Raw genomic sequence first — 15,512 nt, 5'->3', positions numbered from 1 at the left:
CATGGTTAGCCAATAATAACCGAGTCGCATGATTTTCTTACCAAGAAGTGTCCATTCATATGGGGGCCACACTCCCCTTCATGTATCTCCTTCATCAAACGGTCGGCTTCTTTAGCGTCGACACACCTTAGCAATGTCGAGTCGAAGGACCTTTTGTAGATGACATCTCCACTTGGCGAAGAATTTCGATGCTAACTTTATTAAATGCTTTCTATCTCGCTGCTTCACTTCCTTCGGGAAATTCACCATTCGCAGATACTTCAAGATGTCATGATACCAAGGCTGTCCGTCCGGTTCTTCTTCAATCATCATGCAATAAGCCGGGCGCCTAAAGATTTCAATTCTTAATGGTTCAATGTCCAAGCCTCCAGCTATTTGTAACATTGAAGACAAGGTAGCTAGGGCATCAGCAAACTGATTTTGAGACCTTGGCAAGTATTCAAATGCTATTTCTTGAAATTCTTCCGTCAACTTCCCCAGGAACTCATGATACGGAATCAATTTAGAATCATGTGTTTGCCATTCGCCTTTAGTCTGTAAGATTATAAGGGCTGAATCACCATAAACCCGCATCTTTCGGATCTTCATGTCAATAGCAGCTTGGAGGCCGAGAATGCACGCCTCATATTCGGCAATATTATTCGTGCAAGGGAACGTCAATTTAGCGGCAACGGGGTAGTGCGACCGTGCGGGGAGATAAGAACCGCCCCGGTACCCGACCCAGCTAAATTAACTGCACCATCGAAGTACATCGTCCATTTGTCACTTGATACAAGTAAAATTTGTTCCCCTGCATCACTATCCTCATCAGATGTCCTGGACTTCTCGGGACTTTCGCCAACATGTCGCTATGGCGCGACCTTTAACGGACTTCGCCCGGGCTCGAACGTCAAACTCTGAAATTAAGATTTGCCACTTGGCCAACTTGCCAACCAAAGTGCCGGCTTCTCCGGGAGGTATTTGATGGGATCATTTTCGGTCACCAACAGATTCGGTGATGGAGCGTATATTGCCGCGGCACACTGTGCAAAACCCAAATCAAGGCCACGCAAGTTCTCTCAACACTTTGTGTAGTTCATCTCGGAAATAGTAAACTTCTTGCTCAAGTAGTATATCGCACATTCTCTCCCGTCATTTGGTCTTTTTCGTGCTAACATGGCTCCCAACGATTCATCATGTATGGTCAAGTACAAAATTAAGGGAATTTTAGGGAGAGGGGGTACTAAAACTGGTGCGTGAGTGAGATAGTGTTTTATCTTCTCGAAGGCACCCTGGCACTCGATATCCCACTCAATCTTTGCGTTCTTTTTCAAGAGCTTGAAGAATGGCCTCGTTTGTTTGCATAACCGAGATGAACCTTGCCACATAATTGAGCCGCCCCATCAAGCTGCGGACCTCCTTGGTGGTGGTCGGGGCTCGTAAATCACAAATAGCCTTAACCTTTGACGGATCAATCTCTATGCCCTTGTTACTAACCATGAACCCTAACAGCTTCCCCGATCTCGTCCCAAAAACGCATTTTGTGGGATTAAGGCGCAGCTTGAATTTCCGAAGACGCTTGAACAGCTTTTGCAAGACTCCAACATGGTCCTCACCCCGTCTTGACTTTGCAATCATATCATCCACGTATACCTCGATCTCCTTGTGCATCATGTCATGAAACAACGTGACCATGGCCCTTTGATATGTTGCCCCCGCATTCTTTAGACCAAAAGGCATCACTTTGTAGCAGAAAGTTCCCCAAGGAGTTATGAATGATGTTTTGCTCCTATCCTCCTTCTTCATACGGATTTGATTATATCCGGAAAAACCGTCCATGAAGGAGAATAACTCAAATCTGCCGTGCTGTCAACCAAGACATCGATATGTGGGAGTGGAAAATCGTCTTTCGGGCTTGCTCGATTTAGATCACGATAGTCAACACATACCCCGACTCGCCCATCTTTCTTCATTACGAGCACAATATTTGCTACCCAATCGGGATAACGTGTCACTTCGATAAAATCTACTTTCAGCAGCTTCATTACTTCTTCTTCGATCTTCTTGGACAATTCTGGTTTAGTTCTCCCGAGTCTTTGCTTCTTGGGTGGCATATCGGGATCCGTTGGTAGAGCATGTTCCACAATTTCGGGGTCCAATCCCGGCATATCGGCATATGTCCAGGCGAACACATCTTGATATTCTTTCAAAAGATTAGTCGTCTTTTCCGCCTCTGACTCTGAGAGACATGCCCCAATCCTTACTTCCCTGACATTCTCTACGTCACCTAAATTTATGGTGATTGTTCGCTCTTCGGTCAACGGCTTCGATCCTTCATATCGATTCCATTCGCGTTCAATCCCCTTCTGATCGTCATCGTCAGTGTCATCGGAACCCGAGAGACTTTCTTCATGCACGTCCGAGTCATATGCGTCCTTATTATGATTATGCATAATGTAATGCCTGAGATGCAATAAAATGAGTTAGAGCAATGTCGACCATAAAAATAATGCATGTCATTTTTCGAAGAATTTTTTTGAAGTATTTTTTTTTGTAAAAGTTTCAAGAACTCATCCTCATATCCTCGGATTTCCTTGTCCTTGCAAGGCAATCAAATAAGGGAGCATGTGGAGACCTAGGCCTCAGTGACCATCATAGGACTAGTTTGATGTGCCTCCACATGTCCTTAATAAAACATGTGTCTATTTTATTGAATGAGGAAATATAAGGCCGTATTTAAACACACACCACCCACGACCAACGGCTCAAGATCGGGGTTGACCATAGTTCGCATTACAAATGACATAAACAGGAAATAAAGAAAGAAAAACTACGAGATCCCACGCAGGGAGAAGACATAAGACAAAAGACTAGGCTAGACGAGAACCGCCCTACTTTGAAGGGACAACCATGACTTCAGAGGACTCAGTCTCCTCGCATGCCAGGATGGCACATATGACGTCTTCCTCGAATAGCTCAATCACACCATAAATGTCCCCTCTTCCTCGAATAACATCCTTGGAGGTCCTGGAAATGTTTCTTCCAACAACGGATGAAACGGGCCTCGATCGCCCTCACCCTCCTCGGTTTGGACAATACGTTCACTCCAATCTCTATACCCACCTCGGCCTCCTCGGGCATTCCGGCCTCTCTGCCTTCCACGGCCCCCTCGATTGCCATGACCACCTTGCTCGCTACGACCTTCTCGCCCCTCAACATATCCTAGGCCTCTCCTCTTCGAGTTTTTATGAGCTTCAATGGGCTTTCGCACACCCTAACCGTGTGATCCAAGGCCCTCTCCAGGATTATACCCACTTGCCAACATAATCTTTCCCGCAGCTATGGCCGGCTTAGACAAATTAGGAGCCTTTGTGAAGGACCCTACAGGTACATGGACCATGGATACCAACTCGAGGGTTTGAAAGCCGGATTCCTCGGTACACTCTAGCTCCACATAGGGGATGGCTGTCTTGTGATAGATCTTGAAGTCGGATTCTCCATGGACCGTGATAAGCCTGTTGTCCACCACAAATCGTACTTTCGATGGAGGCCGGAGGCAACCACACTTTGTGTGGATCCACGGTCTCCCTAGCAGAAAATTAAAAGCACTTGGTATATCTAATACCTGGAACACGGCTTGAAAAAGTACAGGGCCAATCAGTAGCTCAAGTTCAATTTCCCCTATCACATCCTTCTTCATCCCATCAAAAGCCCGCATAGTCGACTTGCCAGTACGGATTCTCCCAAGATCAATGCCAAGACGGTGGAGAGTAGCCAACGGGCATATATTGAGCGTCGAACTGTTATCAATCAATACTCTGCAAACAAGAGTGCTTTCATGTTTCACCGAGATATGTAGCGCTTTGGTATGATTAGGACCATCGGGGGAGATCTTCATCGTAAAGGAAATTTGGTCTTTTAATAGAACGGCCCCAACGAACTCCTCCAATTGGACTTCATCAATTGACTCGGCACATGCACCTCGTTAAGGACTTTTAGCAAGATGTCCCTATGCTTCTCGGAAGATTTGAATAATTCCGGGAGGGAGATTTGAGCCGGCAACTTCCGCAGGTTGATCCACCACGTTGAACTCACTAGACTTTACTACAGCCAAAAATTGCTTTGCCTCCTCCTCGGTCATGCCTTCTTTTCTATTCCCTTATCAGTGCGTAAAGCGGCTTGACCGCGTGACAAAGCATCTACCTCATTGGTTCCGTAACCCCAAGGTACGGCTTTGGAATCGAATTTGGGAGGATACTCAAAGCATTACCATTTCGTCTTCCTCCGGGGAGGCAATTCAATCGTGACCGGCATTGTGTGTCCACCCGTGACTTCGATTGTCGACATCTCTTCAACCATAAGGTCGATCACTGTGGGTTCAGCAATTTCCAGCTCGATATCGCCTGCGAGCTCCTCATCGGACAATTCAATCACCATTGGGGTAATCATAGCTATCAACCCTTCCTCGTATAAAGCTGGGGTCTTCGAAATTCCATGCATAGCTTTCCTCGCCCGAGGCATACCAGCAAAGTTGTAGAAAGATGAGCGGAATGATGATGGCATTGTCACGGATACGACATTCTCTTCCTCTTCTACGCATCTGATTACTCCCATGGTTATCATCCTACGGACGCGGTTCAATCTCTCTTCTAGGGTCACATCCTCCTGGCCTTCATAGTATCCCGCTAGCACTAGGGATTCATACAACTCGGAAGCATACAAGTACTAGAGGTTCCGACTCGCCCGTGTGTCCTCGGAAATTGAGTTCACTCCCCTACATGATTTGGTAGAGGGTTACGTTGCACATTGGGCTGAGCTTCCCGAAAGTCAATATGTTCTTGTCTAGAAGCTGTTGAACTTTGTATCTTAGCATGTGACAATTATCTACATCATGCCCCACTTCTCCCATGTGGTATTCACAGGTCTTGGTTATATCGAATCCGGCGAACCTTGGGGGGTTATCTCTAGGCACCTCCTTTGCAACCATCCTCTTTTCAAGAAGCATGGGCAATAACTTTGACAGCGGGCGTGGTAGTGGAGAAAACCCCTTTCGAAACGGCCTCTTGCCATTATCGAATGCTTGTGATGAACTACCTGGAACCATCGTAGGCTTGTGCGCGGGTGTTGCGGTTGGCCGAGGGAAATGGGGCTCTTGCACAAGTGCTACTTCAATTGCGGCCTCCTTATCCTTTCTTGGTGGGAATTTCTTCGCGCCTCCGGTTGAAATCTTTCCCTCAACCATTGCCCATTCAACTCCTTCACCTACCTCAACTAGCTGTGAAAATGTTTGGCAACCCGAGAATACTAACCCTTGGAAGTATTCAGAGGGCAAAGTCTTGAGGAACAACTGCTTCATCTCCCTCTCATTTAAGGCCGGCTTCACTTGTGAGGCCATGGTCCTCCACCTTTGCGCGAAGGCCTTGAATGACTCATTCCTCTTCTTCTCAACGCGAGTCAACTCTTCCCTCGTGGGGGCAAGCTCGGTGTTAAACCGGTATTGTTGTAAGAACTCATTGGCTAAGTCGTCCCAACTAGTGAATTCTTCAATGTCCAGCGCAATGAACCACGTCAGGGCAATGCCTTCCAAACTATCTTGGAATGTGTGTATGAGGAATGGCACGTTGTCAGCATAGCGAGCCATTTTTCTCATGTAATACCTAAGGTGGGTCCTTGGGCATCCCGTTCCGTCATACTTTCTTGTGAACTCAGGCTCCTGGAAATTCTCAGGAAAGCTCGTCTTGGTGTATGGAGATAACCTATCAGCTCCTTTCAACTCATAACCTTGCAAGACACATAGTTGCTCTTCCATCTTTGCCAAACGTTTTTCACTCTCGTCACTTAGGCGAGGTGTTGGGTTTTCCTTCGGAGGAGGATCTAAATTGGCGATGATTGGCGTGGCAGAAGGAGCTTCTCCAGCAATTTCTTTCCCGGGGAGATCAGCAACGTGCGTGCCTCCCGTCGACGGGGAAGCATGTTCTGATAACGCCGGAGTGGATGGTCCAGTGACAGCTACGGCGGGGGGCTCCTTAAGCTTCTGGCTTATTTCAAGCATCATTGCGGTGAGTTGGGCCAGCTGGTCCTCCATCTTGGCCATGCGCACGTTGGTGTCATCATTCTCCATTCTGACTTTTGCACGCGTGCGAATTGGGGATCTTCGCTTGGCCGTGTCGACGATCAGTAGAAGACAATTGATCGGTTAGTACCTGAAGCAAAAGTAGATAAGCATATATAAGTACAAGTAATAATTAGGCGGTCGGTCCACGACAAAGATCTAATCGCCCCAATTTGCTCGTTTCATTGAAAGCCCAGTTGCTACATAATACAAGAAAAAAAGCAAAAGAAAACCCTTAGACAACAAAGCTATTTCAAAGACGAAAAGACATTCTCTAAACTCCCAATTTTCAACATCGAGACTCGAGACAAACTCCATAATTTTGCAACGTATGCAAATATGATCCCGCTACATATTGCGCTCGACTCAATCTAACTAATGAGGATGGCTTCCGCTTGTGGTAGCTCCACTAACTCGGGTTAACTTCGAAGCACGCTCCTCGACTTCCTTGAGCTCCCTCTTGAGGCGCTTGATCTCGGCTTGGTGGGTGATCTTCAATGGCACTTTAGGAATCTTCGGGCGGAGGCTCTCTGGAATCTTGTGTTTAAGGATGTACTCCTTCGAGGCATAATAGGTCTTCTCTTGCCCCTCCAACTCCTCTTCAGGGCAGATCAACTTCCGGGGGTGGCACATATCCCACATCGACTTGACCAACACAACGGAGTCTTCGTGGTCTTGGCATCCGTCAGGGAAGTCTATCCTGAGCGGGTCCTCCTGGATTGCCGGCGGAAGCTGTTGAATCTCTTGAAACTGACGGGTGACTCGAGTCGGGTAATATTCGGTGACTCCGGTGATTCCCAACAAAGGAATAGGTCCAGTAAGCCCACACACGAACCGCGCTTCTTGAACTCGAAGCCATTTGGCATGCCATTGGAAATCCTCAGGTCCGGGGTTGGTCATGAAAGCTAACCACTCAGAATAATGATAATCAGAGGCAAACATTTTCCTATCTCTAAACTTTAGGATAGGGTGGTTAGAGTCAGAAATGTCACTCACGGTCATCAAGTTACCAAATCCTTTAATGTGAGAAAAAAACCAAATTTGCAAGAGTTCAGGGGGAGCATAGAAAGCTTTGTTTTTGTTTTCTTTAAAACGAGTAAGGGAGAGAAAGGTTTCAGTTAGGACGGCATTAACAAAACCCTTTCCCATACATACCTCACGAACTACCCATGCCACGGAAGGGTTAATAGCATTCCTACAATGTGGGAATAATACAAACCCGAAGAAAGCTAAGAGGAAAATCCTATTCTTTTGAAAAGATTTGGCATTTTGAAAAAGCTCATTTAAGAATGAAAACGGGCAAGTCTTGCGGTTGGCTTTTAAAACTTTCCTCACGTCCTCTTCTTTAATTTTAAGAAAATCAGATAAGGTCGATGCATGCTCGGTCCCTACAGGTGGGCTAACTAACTCCGACACCAAGGGTTTTCCAATGGCAACGCCGTATTCTTCCAAGGTTGGAGTGAGTTCGTGATTACCGAGTATGAACGTGCAAGTTGCGGGGCACCAAAAATGCGCTAATGCTTGCACAACACCGGAATGAGTTTCTATCTCCAATAGGGGAAGTAAACGTCCGACATACGATCGCACCCAATCACGGCCTGTTGGATCTAATCTATCCCACCACGCACGAAGCTCGGCTTTTGGGATGGAGATGATGCGAAGGTCAGGTACCCCCATCGTATGATCAACCTAATTTGTCATGGACCGGCCAAAATGAAAACAAATAAGTAAATTGCGATGAAAAGAATTCAAGAAAAACTTACCCTACTCATTGAGCAGCGATGTAAAGGTCATAGACATGCGCATGGACAGTGGTTCAATTTCTACTCTAAATGGCTCCAAATGAAGCCACGGGATCACAGGACTGAACCAACAAGCTCGTGGCTAGGTCGTGTTACCCATGACTCCGGCTTCGTCAAAGGACCGACCCGTGTCGCATGCTCGCAGACCAGGGTGGGGACCTTTGACATCAAGAAAGAAATTTCGGGGTTGAGATGGGCGACTCGTACTACATGCTTGTAGTCGGAGTGGTATCCACCTCAACACCATCCTAAGTGATCCTATGCGGCCCAGGTCCGGCGGCAGGTTGTGTGTGCTAAAGTGTAGTGCAATGCAGGGGATACAAGCATGACAATTCATAAGCAATCAACACTTCATACATGGACAATAAACCATACATTCCTTCACCTCCCTACAAAACAAAGGTGAGCAAACACTTCCCTTTATACCTCCCATTCTACAAAAACATTTAACACCTTTAATGTTAGGGACTAACTGAAATCCTCATTTGCCAAACAAAAATATTTTTTTGAACAAGATTAATTTTGGCCTAAGTCCTCTAAGGTTCAAAACTAGTCCCCAGCGGAGTCGCCAAGCTGTCGCGACCTACCCTCGGGAGGAGGAAACAGGTTTAGGGATATTGCCTAAAGGACGGGCCTAAGGCCCATGATCAGGCGCGAGCTCTCCCAAGCCCATACCCCGCGTGACGTTGGGATATTCTTTAGAATCTTTTGCATAAAAGGAGTCGCCACTAGCCTATTAGGGTCGGCTAGAAACCAAGTGAGGCATGGGAGCGTGCCTCACTTTCTACGCAACCAGAGAATCTAGGTTCGGGGACTTGTTTACACTAATTAACCAATTAGTGCCCTTTCGGTACCTAATCTTGTTCATTTTAACAAAAGATTTTTCATAGGCAGTTTGAATTGATTTTATACTTATCCACTAACATATGAGGTGATCATGCGGGTGCGCAATCATTAAAGTAAACATCATAATTATCAAGATTCTAATTGCCATAAAATTAAACACATGCAATCAAACGTAATTAGAATTACAAATTAAACATGCAACATAATCAATATACGAGCACATAAAAGTCTAATTACGCTAAAATAGCAATACATGGCAAGTCCTAATCAAAGCCCATCATTTTTGGATTTTCGAAATTTTTAATTTTTTAATAATAATTTTTTTTTCAATTTTTTTAATTAATAATATATTTTTTTAATTAATTTTTTTAAAATAAAAATAACTAATTTCTAATTTTTAAATATTTTTTTTTTTGTTTTCGAAATTGTTTTAAAAAATTTTTAATTTTTTTAATTTTTAAAAAAAAAATAAAATAAAAATAACTAATTTCTAATTTTTAAATATTTTTTTTGTTTTCGAAATTGTTTTAAAAAAAATTAATTAATTTTTTTTTTAAAAAAATAAAAATAACTAATTTCTAATTTTTAAATAATAATTTTTTTGGATTTTCGAAATTGTTTTTTTTTTTTTTTTAATATTAAAAAATGGACCATTTGGACCGGTCCGGTCCAACCGGACCCGGGTTCGAACCGGTCGGCGCGAATTGGGTCCGGTCGGAGACGAGACCCGGGTTCGGTCCGGTTAGGAGCAGGTGGGCCCGAATCGCGGGCCCAACCCAAGAGGTCCCCTCTTCTCTTTTTTAAAAGAAACTAAACCTATAAGCCCAAACTTAAACAGCCCAAACCCAACAAGCCCAAAACAAAACATAAGCCCATATGCAATAATAACCTAAATCCGGCCCGAATTAATTAAAAGAACATACCTGGTTTTGGGCCGAAACCCTACCGGACGGAGCTTTCGCTCGAACCGGCCAAGACCCGGTTCGTCCCACCTCTCTCCTGCTGTGTTGCGGCGGCGAAGGGGGATGGTCGAGACACCGAGCGATGGTTCTGTGTCGACGGTGGCGGCAAAGCGACGGGTGGCAAAGGCAATGCGGCGAGCGGCAACGGCGTCGGCTTGGAGGACGGAGCAACGAGGCAGCAGCGGCAGGGACGGCGACGCGAGCTGGAGTGCGTGCGAGTCGTCCGGTCGCGGCGTCGATTGGCGAGGCCACGGGAGTAGACGGGTCGCGGCGTCGACCGACGGGACCGTGGGAGCGAGATGGGTCGCGGCGTCGCTCCAGGCGTGAAGAAGCCCGACGTCTACGGCGCGCGCGGGTCGGTCGGGTCGCGATCGTTGAAGCTTCGGCACGGGGGCTCGGGCGAGGGATCCGGGTGGAGGCGAGCGCCGGAGTTGGACGGGGGCGGAGGCGTGGTGGCTTGACGGCGTCAAGTTGTCGCGGGCGGAGGCGAGCGCAGTTGGTCGGGCGGCAGCAAGCAAAGGCCGCAAGTCTTCTCCGACTTCCTCTCCTTCTCCCTCGCCCTTGCTCGCGGTTTCTCCCTGTTCTTCCTCCGAATTCTCTCCGCTCGATTGGCGTCGGGAGCCGCGGCAACGGGTACGATGAGTCGACGCTCGGAGGGCAACGGCGGCGTCGCGGGGTAGCGGTGGCGTGGCGAGGGCTGCCACCACGACTCCTCCTCCCCTGTGCTTCTTTTTCCTTTTTCTTTCTCTGGTTTTTCTCTGTTTCTCTTCTCTGTTTTTCTTCATTCTCGGTTCCCCCCTCCTCTCTCTCTATCAACCTCTGTTTTTTCTCCTGTTTCTCCCCTTTTTCTGGTGCAGATCCCCCCTCTTCTCTTCGCGTGCGCGCGAATCAGCTCCGCGTGCATCCGAATCAGCTCCCCCCAACCCGCCGACCGCCGGCGAGATGATGATGTCTCCTCGCCTCCGCCCCTACTTTCGGCTTCGCCATTTCCCCATGCGAACGGCTGCAATCTCTTTCGCTGGTTCCCCGTGCAGCAAGCGGCTGAGGGAGAAGACAAAGAGGTGGGCCGGGCCAGAGGGAAAAAGAGAGTTGGGCTGTGCGAAGGGGAAGAAAAGAAAAAGAAAAAGTAAATGGGAGGGTTGGGCTTAGGCCCACGCAGGAAAAATAAAAGGAAAAAGGGGCCGGGTGGGCCAAAGCCGGATCCGGCCCGACCCGACCTCACAACTTCTTTTTTTTTTTTTTTTTTTAAAGGAAATTAATAGCTAAAAATTTTGATTTTTTTAAAGGAAATTTTAAATTTTTTTATTTTGATTTTTGATTTTTTTTTTTTTACTATTTAAAAGATAAAAAACTAGGTGTCAACACCGCTTTTCTTGTTTCTTGTTTCTTGTTTCTATTCCAAATGTGTTCCTATGAACAAAAAAATAGATTTGGAATAAAAACGCAAACAAACGCGTTTCTTTTTTTTTTTCTTTTTCCATGGAAAAATAAACAAAAAGTTTGTTCATAAATAGAAACAAATAACATTAACTAACAGCCCCTTAACAATTCGTGTTTGAACGCGGGCCCAAGGGTGCTGTACCCGAGTCAGCATGGCGCACTACCAATCTCTATCTACAAGAAAAGAATATGCATCCATGTTATCCATGGAGTAAATCCCATTTATATCGGTTCACGTTTCAATTTTTCTTTTTTTTTTTTTGGTAGAAGGTTCACATTTCGGAAAAATAATGCAGCAAAAATGCTCGACCGGGTATCATCAACAATCCAGACAAAAAGCGAAAGTGAAATGGAGATGACGACGTGGACATATCGAAGCAGATCTTCCATAACTTTGAGATCTCAAAGCTTCTACAAATATATACACGCGCTCCGGATCGTTCCAAGGACTGCCAATATAGCCTTGCTTGTCGATCCAAAAAAAAAAAAAAAAGATGCCTTTTTTTTCTTTTCCAGAGGAAACAACTTCAACTACAAGCTACGACTTCCCTCGGCAATTTCGCCGGCAGCAACCGATCCGGAGACACCGGCAGCCGTGCCGAGAAGTTTCTCGCTGGGAACTCCTCGTCCGACTCCCGGCTCCGGTCGTCCTCGAAGTTGAGTGCGTAGCTCATTGGGTCGTACCCAAACTCCAAGGATGCAGCGGCAGCGGCGGCCGCATGGCCCGGCCTCCACCGGCACCTCCCGATCCGAGCGATGAGGCTGCGGCATTTGTACCGGATCTCCGCCAGCCGGAGCTCCTGGGCCGTCGAGCGGACCTTGCGGGGGTTGCCGCCGTCGTCGCAGTCCGAGGAGGCGGCCTCGTGGTAGGCGGCGCGGTGGCCGTCGTGGCAGCAGCAGAAGAGGAGGGACGGGGAGGATGATCTGAGCTTGTGATGGAACAACATTTCGACAGCGAGAGCGACGGGACTCGAAGTCTTGGTCTGGTCTGGTCTGGTCTCGGGTCTGTGCAAGGCTGTGAAGAGAGCGGAGAGAGTGGATGGCGATGAGGAAGAAGATGGAGAAGAGGATGAGGTTGGAGGGGTGTACTTATATAAGTCTCGCGGATGAGGAGGAGGGGCGTGTGGCGGCAGAGCAGAGTGGCGTGGTGGTGGTGGGACTTGGGAGTGAGGATGAGGAAAACCGCGGGTGGATCGTGGTGGGCAAGTGGGAAGCGGTTTTTCGCGTTAATCCCGCGTGAGGTTTCAATCTTCATTTTTCTTGTCTTTATTGTTGAGCAGTTTGGTAATTTCCGGAAGGTGGGGGACCACGTAGCTTCTGTTTTACAAATCTCTCTTCTTTTACGAAAGTTGAAATCTAAATAACCCTTTTATGGTTTTATTATAGGGTTGATATCATAAAAATCCCAAACTAATATATCTATAATGAATTTATCCAAAATTAATTAAATTATAAACTAGTATACATTTGATAAATATACTCCAGACTGATACAATTATGATAAATTTATTTTCTATTAAATTCTATTAAATTATACTATCAAATTGTTAAGTTGGTAGACACGTAATAGCCAACTAGTGTACTAGTTTAGGATTTTCTCTCTGTTTGTCATTGTTGTATTAATTTTGTAGTTTTTTATTATATTAATTCAATTTAACGGGGGTATATTTATCACAAATGTACTAGTTTAAGGTTTTTTTACCATCAAAAAAATTAATTTGGGTAAATTTGTCATAAGTGTATTAATTTGGGATTTTTCGTGACCAAAATATTAGCTTAAAGAAAAATTGTCACGAGTGTACCGGTTTGGAGTTTTTTTTTTATGGTATTAACCATTTTATTGTATAACCATATATATAAATTGAGAGAGTAAACACCAAGAATGAAATTGCAACTTCAGAATCATGACTTCTAGCCTTAGGCTTCGTTTGTTTCACAGATAAATTAGTATTTTGAAAATATTTTCTTAACTTTATCACTTACAAAAATGAATCAATGAAAACTATTTGCATTCTTAACAACAATTTATACATGGACATTTTTGTTGAGGATGAGAATATTTTTTGTTACCACTTTTTTTGAGTGATGTAAAAAATAAAAAATAAAAATTCTAAAAACATTGATTTTCCTTAATGAGCCTAAATCTCCTGAAGCAACTGCAGGACGGTAAAGATGATTTATATGAAGATGGAGAACCCATAATCTTGGGAATCTAACGGACAAAACTAGATCTAGAAAAAAAAAATCAATAAGATTTGAAATGTCACAAACTAAACAAGTATAATTTGCAGGCAAAACAACATAAGAGATGCAATTAATTGGGATGTTAGATATTCACATGATATTGAATCAAATATCTAAAGATTTGAATCCCTCTATTACCCCCCCCAACATTACTATCACTTTTCATTTTCTTTCAATGTCCGACCAAATACTAGCTTTTAGTCATGTTAATGCAGTTTCTTTTGAGCGAATAGGTGATGTCCAGACCAACTAAACCAATAATACCTTGTCAGCATGTTGATGCATCCCTTAAACACGTGTTGATGCACAAATTGATCCAGAGCTCAAGAAAGCACATTACATAAATTGATTGGCACACATAAATAAATCATTCAATCGGGAATCCAAACTGAGTTACTTTGATGAATATTTTTCTTGATCGAAAGTAAGAAAACCATCCATACCTCAAGATGATATCTAAAACAAAATGAATCTCAACGGTAAAAACAGTAAAGCACAAATTATGGTGTGGAGCACTCTCTCATCTCACAATAACGCTTAATTTTATTCCCCTAGATGCCCGCGCAATGATCTCCATTGATCTCCTCACGTGACACTAAGTTCTTCACTTCCAATGGTGGTTTCTTAGATATCCAAGCTGGTTTTCCTACATACCTAGAATTCTCTCTCTCTCCAAGATGTCCCTTGGTGCATGAACAAAACGAGGGGACAATGAATGTTCCCTATTACTCGGTAGCTCCGACATAACCACTATAATCAATCACTAATTAAAAACAATTGGGGGAGAGCCATGCATCGTGCTTGGTTTGGATTGTAGTCATTTGCGAGATGAGCGTCTCCCGTGACTCTCGCGCTCATGCCGTTCTCAAAGTGCGAGTTCGCATATGAGAGCGTTCCACGTCGGTGGAGATTGGAGGGAGCGTCCGAGGGGAGAATGGGTTCATGCACCCAGCCATCCGTTACCCGCCGCCGGACGCTTCCTCGCCCGACAATTTGGTGTAGATCGTAGGGGAAACGTGGTGTTTTGTCTCTAAGAGTGCATTCGAGTTAGGTCCAGTCGACACGGTGCTCTTCAGAGCCTAGTTCGACTCAATTTGCATGTTCGATACTCAAAACTCAACTCAAGTTTTGATTGAGGATTAAAATTGATGCTCAAGTTCAATTTGACTAGAAAATTTGAGATATTGGAGCTAGATTAAGTAAGAAGTAAACTTCACTTCCATCGATCTAATATGATTATCGACAAACCTTAAATATCTAGTATGATAATACTCTAATGAAATAAGATATATTTTCGTACAAAAGCATGCTTTCCAAATGCACAAAGAGAGTCAATTTTCATATAATATCAACAATAGCGTAATAATTAAGAGATCTGAACTCATTTCTCATGTCAAACATTGTAGTCACTTTTTGCTGGTGACAAAACTCGAAATCGCATCAATTACGGTTAAGCCAAAAAAATTAAATTGATGGCGCTTAAGCCCAAAACGGCAGTGGTCTATGCACACATTAATTATTCGTAGCGTGTTATTATTAGGTTGGTCAATCATGAACATAAATCCAGAAAACATTCAACAACTCAAATAATTAAGTATTTGACAATAATTTATATCCTTTGAGAAACATTCCCATGATTAATAATGTTTATTTACCATAAGAAAAGATCATGGAAAAAATAATTTGAGTATAAGGCGAAAGATTTTCATTATATAAATAACTTCCGCACCATTAAGAGGATTCTTTCACTTGGATAATTGCTGGGAAGATTTCATGAAAACAATTAATTAGTTTTAAATTGTCTGTGGTTATTGTGGTGGTACTATCTATATATAACCTCCGCACACTGATAACTCTATAAAAATAGAGTTATTTTACCTATTTTAGGCAACAATTAATGCATTATCTATGAGAAAATATTTGAATTTTCTTCTGATTATTTAAATTTTCCTTGTTTATGCAGAATAATGAGATATGGAGAAGATAAGGAAAAGAAGGGCAATTATCAGGAATTCAAATAAAAGCAGCGATGGAAGATGGATATCAAATCAGGAAATTCTTGATTTTGTTCCATAATGTTATCTACAAGTAGATATTTTAGATTTCCTATAAATAGGAAGAGAGAGC

At 44.2% G+C, this 15,512-nt stretch overlaps 3 protein-coding genes across 3 annotated transcripts in view; all 3 read right to left on the bottom strand.

Moving 5' to 3' along the window:
- The window catches only part of LOC104437001, an 87,967-nt gene that overhangs the window by 51,892 nt on the left and 20,563 nt on the right, over positions 1 to 15,512 (bottom strand). The window lies entirely within an intron of this gene.
- LOC120291762 lies at positions 4,754 to 6,034 on the bottom strand. Its single transcript, XM_039309489.1, has one exon. The coding sequence runs from the start codon at positions 6,032 to 6,034 to the stop codon at positions 4,754 to 4,756; it is 1,281 nt and encodes a 426-aa protein (XP_039165423.1).
- On the bottom strand, positions 11,669 to 12,088 carry LOC120291761. Its single transcript, XM_039309488.1, has one exon. The coding sequence runs from the start codon at positions 12,086 to 12,088 to the stop codon at positions 11,669 to 11,671; it is 420 nt and encodes a 139-aa protein (XP_039165422.1).

The sequence above is a fragment of the Eucalyptus grandis genome, chromosome 3 (genome assembly GCF_016545825.1).
Source record: "Eucalyptus grandis isolate ANBG69807.140 chromosome 3, ASM1654582v1, whole genome shotgun sequence".
Taxonomy (NCBI): Eukaryota; Viridiplantae; Streptophyta; class Magnoliopsida; order Myrtales; family Myrtaceae; genus Eucalyptus; species Eucalyptus grandis.
Note: the sequence above shows the minus strand (reverse complement) of the source record. Positions and strands in the feature narration are given on the sequence as shown.